The sequence below is a fragment of the Oncorhynchus mykiss genome, chromosome 4 (assembly GCF_057628025.1).
Source record: "Oncorhynchus mykiss isolate SJ-2025 chromosome 4, ASM5762802v1, whole genome shotgun sequence".
Classification (NCBI taxonomy): domain Eukaryota; kingdom Metazoa; phylum Chordata; class Actinopteri; order Salmoniformes; family Salmonidae; genus Oncorhynchus; species Oncorhynchus mykiss.
In genome coordinates this window covers 56,761,964-56,767,440 of record NC_143025.1, presented here as the reverse complement: position 1 = coordinate 56,767,440, position 5,477 = coordinate 56,761,964, and the positions used below count along the sequence as shown (strand labels likewise).

Below are 5,477 nucleotides of genomic sequence, written 5' to 3'. Positions count from 1 at the left end.
TGAACTCTCGGAAGTAATATCCATGAAATGTTCTGTTATACAGTATAGGCGTGTAATAATATGGAATCTAACAGGACTATTGCTTGCGATTAACAGGCACAAATATTATTGTCTTTTTACTTTGGGAAAAGCATTGACTGTCAACTAGATTCGGCCTATATAGGCCAACTTTTAATGTGGAATGGATTCAGACATTTGACATGCACACATTTGGCATTGTTAACTCGATAAGGCCTTTGCAAGGTCACTGGCCCCACAGGGTGTGCTTATGTATGCACTGTGTGGTTTTATGATAGGAAGTGTTCACAGCGGAGCTCACACCGACTGACACTGTCGCAAGTGCTGGTCATCTGACCTTTCTTGGCCAAGAGTGTAAGTGATACACATGCCACGTCCTTGTCTCATATGAGGAATTTTACATTATTGGTGTTATGGGACATACAGTTTTGTTTAAGTAAGCTAGAACACAATTCGATTCAGAGTACTGTTGTGATGAATTGGAAAGTCAGTTAAATAAATGGAATCAAAAGCAATAGCCCCCAAAATAAAAAAAAATGATGAAATCAAATCAATGCATTTGTCACCTGCGCCGAATACAACAGGTGTAGTACAGTGAAATTCTTACTTACAGGCTCTAACCAATAGTGCAAAAAAGGTGTTAAGTGAACAATAGGTAAGTAAAGAAATAAAACAACAGTAAAAAGACAGGCTATGTACAGTAACGAGGCTATAAAAGTAGCGAGGCTATATACAGACACCGGTTAGTCAGGCTGATTGAGGTAGTATGTACATGTATGTACATGTAGATATGGTTAAAGTGACTATGCATATATGATGAACAGAGAGTAGCAGTAGCGTGAAAGAGGGGGCGGGTGGCGGGACACAATGTAGATAGCCCGGTTAGCCAATGTGAGGGAGCACTGTTGGTCGGGCTAATTGAGGTAGTGTGTACATGAATGTATAGTTAAAGTGACTATGCATATAAGAACCAACATAATATTCACGGAGCTCATGTTTTAGTTTGTAAATGGTTTATTACAACTTCCACCATTGGATACAAAATTAAATAAAGATAGGCCAATATGAAATATAAATTTAAAAAAGTAGTCCTACTGCTTACATTCGTTATTAATATGGCATATTTACAGATATTTACACAAAATAATTATGCGAAATATATTAGTTTAGCATTTCATATAAAAAAAATATACATTCAGCTTTTTACATTGGGGAGAGAGGTATTTTGAAATTCAGCTCCTTCACGCTCTACTCTTCCTCGTCATTGTCACTAAAGCTCTCCTCGTCATCATTACTGCTCGAGTCTTCATAGAGGCAGATGGTTGCTTGCACTGGATAGGTGCGCAGAAGCATCTCTGCGTCCTGGTACAGATAATCGAAGCATCTCGATTTGGGCCAAAACAACCTAGAACACAAGACCATCAGATTAGGTGTTTGAATTGAAAATACAACGTAGGCTAGGATATAGTTGATATAGAGTATAAAGAGCGAGGGCATCTCATTCACCATTAAGCACAAACAGAGACGCATATTTTCAACGTGATATTAGTGAGGTAATTTCACTTACTTTACTGGGTGTGTGATCTGTGGACTCTTGCAGTATTTGGTGTCTGGAAATCCTCCAATGGGCTTTGTGTAAGGCTGTGAGGAGGGAAAGAAAAACACGCATGTTAGCATAAACCTATACTATTTATTCCACCATAGGCTAACTAAACCTATGATACATCTAAATGAAATCCTCTACAAACAATCGACACGAATAATTTCGTTTTGAAAGTAGTCTGCACTAACCGTGTTTTCCGTGACCCTGCGTTCTCTGTCCGCTTTGCCAACCCAAGGTCTCCACAAATTAGCTGGCTGTTGAACAAAAATTATTCCGGTAACTCCGCCAGTTAATCCACAATGACCGATGATATTTTCCATTATTTCTGATGATAGTTTCCTGATTAAGTCATCTGAGAATTTGCGATTGAGAGTGATGCCAGAGTTGAGTCAGACGCCCCTATATATCCGTCCAGGGAGCTCCTGCCAAATTGCGCTTTGACACTATCCAAAGTGTCCATGCGCCATGGTGGTGAGGTGTCAAGTCACACTTTGACAAACCTGCACCATATGGTCACACTCGCGCCCAGAGTGGCCTTGTTTGAGAATAGGTTCAACGTTTGTTGTGGGAGACTATAAACCTTTCAGAATTAGAAAGAATATTATCCAAGTCAATAGCCTATTGTTTATTTTTTTGTATTATATGCTATAGGGCCTAATCGTTTACAAAAACGTATTAAAAACGAAAGAGCCAAGTGATTATTAACATAATTGAATTATCTAAGCATATATAGACGAAATTGACAGTGAATTTACTAATTTACTTAATCTTCCTAACAGCCTTCCTTACTTTGAACCATTTTCTTTTCAAGTCTGAAATAACTCGTGCCGATATCAAACTTTTATTTTGTATTTATTTAACCTTGATTTAACTAGGCATGTCAGTTAATTAAGAACAAATTTACAAAGATGGCCTACCCCGGCCAAACCCTAACCCGGAGGACGCTGGGCGAATTGTGTGTTGCCCTGTGGGACTCCCAATCATGTCCGGTTGTGATACAGCCTGGAATCGAACCAGGGTCTGTAGTGATGCATCTAGCAGTGAGATGCAGTGCCTTGGACCGCTCCATCACTCAGGAGCTCGAACTGGTCAAGAAAGGGAGTTTATGGATCCCGGCACACGTTAGGTCAGTTTTTAGATTATTTTATTTTTTTACCATTCACTTACAGGGGAGGTTATGCAAAGTTAAGAACCTCCTCACTGCAGCTTCTGTGCTCCCAAACAGTTGATGATTTAATTCATTCATTTTATTTAACTAAGTCCGTTTAAGAAACAAATTATTATCTACAAAGACGGCCTACCCCGGACGAGCATGGGCCAATTGTGCGCCGCTGTATGGGACTCCCAATCACGGCCAGTTGTGATACAGCCTGGAATCGAACTAGGGTCTGTAGTGACGCATCTAGCACTGAGATGCAGTGCCTTAGACTGCTGCATCACTATTTACAGTAGTCCTAAATGCAAATTAACCCCACTAGGTGTGAAATAGCCCACATGCTTTGAAAACATCTCAGTACCGATTGGTTCCACCAGTAGGCTACAACATATCAACCAAACAGTCACAAATACACAACCTACTAGGCATATTGTTGCAAATAGGAATACTATGGTTGTGCAAGCCATAGTTACATGTTGTTGGCTAACCTGTTTAACATTCAATTGTAAAACAACAATATTTGTTATTTACCAATTCTAAGGGATGCCTGTTAGAATTGTCAGGCATACTTGTGAATAACAGGACCTTTTACGGACATACACTCAGTGACCAAATTATTAGGACCCCCCTTTGCCCTCCAGAACAGTCTGAATCATTCAAGGCGTGGATTCTACAAGGTGTGGCTCAATTGGTATCAAGGGACCCAACGTGTGACATGAAAACATTTCCAAATTCTGACTTTGCCATCAACATGATGCCACAGTAACCAGGATTCGTCAGACCAGGCAATGTTTTTCCACTCCTCAATTGTCCAGTGTTGGTGATCGCATGCACAATGGATCTACTTGTTCTTGTTTTTAGCTGATAGGAGTGAAACCCGGTGTGGTCATCTGCTGAAATAACACATCTGTGACAAGGACCGACGAGTTGTGTGTTATACTGCCTCATTATTTGCCTGTTTGTGGCCCGCATGTCAGCTTGCACGATTCTTGCCATTTTCCTTCGACCTCTCTCATCAACAAGCTGTTTTCGCCCCCAGGACTGCCGCTGACAATATCCATTTTGTTTGTCGTACCATTCCTGGTAAACCCTAGACACTATCGTGCATTAAAAGCACTGTCTGTAGTATCGTACCATTTTCATGAACGTGGTGGTGTATCTAATAAACTGAGTGTAGTTACACACTTCTTACCGTGAGGCTTGTAGCCTACTATGGGTTGCCAACAACACATTTTTCATTGAAATCTGACTAATATTTATTGTTTTATTTATTGTAGCCTATTTATTGTAGGATACTGACCTACGGAACTTTGATGAACTAAGAAGTTTAACTTTTCAACCTCTGTAGATATTTCCCCACGGATAGGAAAAATGTAAGGTTCCACTATGAGAGATGAAGGAGAGTCTGAGGAGTGGAGTGGTGAAAGAGATTTATACTTTTCAATTCACTTTTCAATTCACATTACATCCTTGTCTTACATTTCATTGTCTGGCAACACAACATTCTTGGTCTGCAGCTCCAATGGACTAGCTATTTAACAATCCAAGCAACTTTTCTTCAGAAACATATTCCAATATTGAATAATGCAAACAAACCATATTCCACTCAGGAATAATACAACAATCCGCAAGCATGTGCAGACAATTAAAGGGTTTATTTTCTTGTCCGTACACATTAAATTAGCTGAAAATACACAGCTAACACCTGCTAGCTAGCTAACTAACAACATGCTTCGTGATCAAGTAATGTTAGCATATCAATAATGGACGTTTACTCCTCCCATACTAATATAAAAGTACAGTAACGTTATCATACAGTGGCATTCATATAATAAAATAGGCTACATGGCTAGGTAAGGTTATCTAGCAAGCTAGCTAGCTAAACAAAATAATTTCTGCATCATCACATAAACCTGCTGACTGTAGCTGAATGCTAACGTTTAGCTGTACCATAGCTGGACGTGAGCTTTTAGGTTTACACAAGCTACTGCATAAAAGTTACCTTAGAACAAACCAGGCAAACCATTATATCAATATCATTGAAGTCATTATATGTGGTAAAAGCAAATTATGATTGAAAATGTTGATAATTCCGTGGGGGGTTGCTTCTTGCCTGGACCAGGTAGTCAAGTGCAGTCAAGCAACAACAACAAAAAAAACACTGTTTACTTTTATAGCTACAGTTTCAGAATGTAACAGGCTATTATATTTTTCTGTTGTTGCTAAAACCTCAATAAAACAAGTGTTGTTTTTTGGGGGAAAATTTATGTTTAATCTGCCCTGCTTAAAGGGGGGCAACTGTTTACGAGTGTCGTGTGCTCCGGAGGTAGCCTTCGAGACGTGACATGTTCACAAGTTTGCATTGCAGTATATGTGTAGCCGAGGATATTTTTGTGAAAAGTCTACTGTAGGAAGTGGGAAGACCCTCTAAGTGTGATGTTCACTGGTGTTAAAAAGCTAACTCCGAGTGTTTTGGGTGCAGCTTTCCCAGGCGTGATTAATGCACACCTTTAGTGCCTGGCGTTTTCAGCACTGCAAGCACTGGATCATGATTTAATTCTCCCACGTACTCTCTGACCTGATATTTATGTAGGCCAGGGATGGGCAACTTTGATCCCATATCCATATTTACATCCATACCCACACATGCAGTCAGAGCTGACATGGGCTACTTGAGTGACACTGTGACGAGAAAAACTG

General features: G+C 39.9%; 1 protein-coding gene across 1 annotated transcript; it reads right to left on the bottom strand.

The window, feature by feature from the left end:
• Positions 1–1,014: 1,014 nt before the first annotated feature.
• On the bottom strand, positions 1,015–2,034 carry LOC118964392 (protein ripply2). The gene is made up of 3 exons (XM_036975442.2): positions 1,810–2,034; positions 1,586–1,659; positions 1,015–1,423 (listed from the first exon to the last, which is right to left on the bottom strand). The coding sequence occupies exons 1-3, from the start codon at positions 1,939–1,941 to the stop codon at positions 1,267–1,269; spliced, it is 363 nt and encodes a 120-aa protein (XP_036831337.2). The 5' UTR covers positions 1,942–2,034; the 3' UTR covers positions 1,015–1,266.
• Positions 2,035–5,477: the final 3,443 nt, after the last annotated feature.

Bases quoted from the DNA above. Each gene is read 5' to 3' on its own strand.
- LOC118964392 (XM_036975442.2), bottom strand. From the start codon at position 1,941: ATGGAAAATATCATCGGTCATTGTGGATTAACTGGCGGAGTTACCGGA. The intron at 1,660-1,809 runs GTTAGTGCAGAC...CCCTCCTCACAG, and splicing joins GCAGGGTCACGGAAAACACG to CCTTACACAAAGCCCATTGG. The intron at 1,424-1,585 runs GTAAGTGAAATT...CTTGTGTTCTAG, and splicing joins CAGATCACACACCCAGTAAA to GTTGTTTTGGCCCAAATCGA.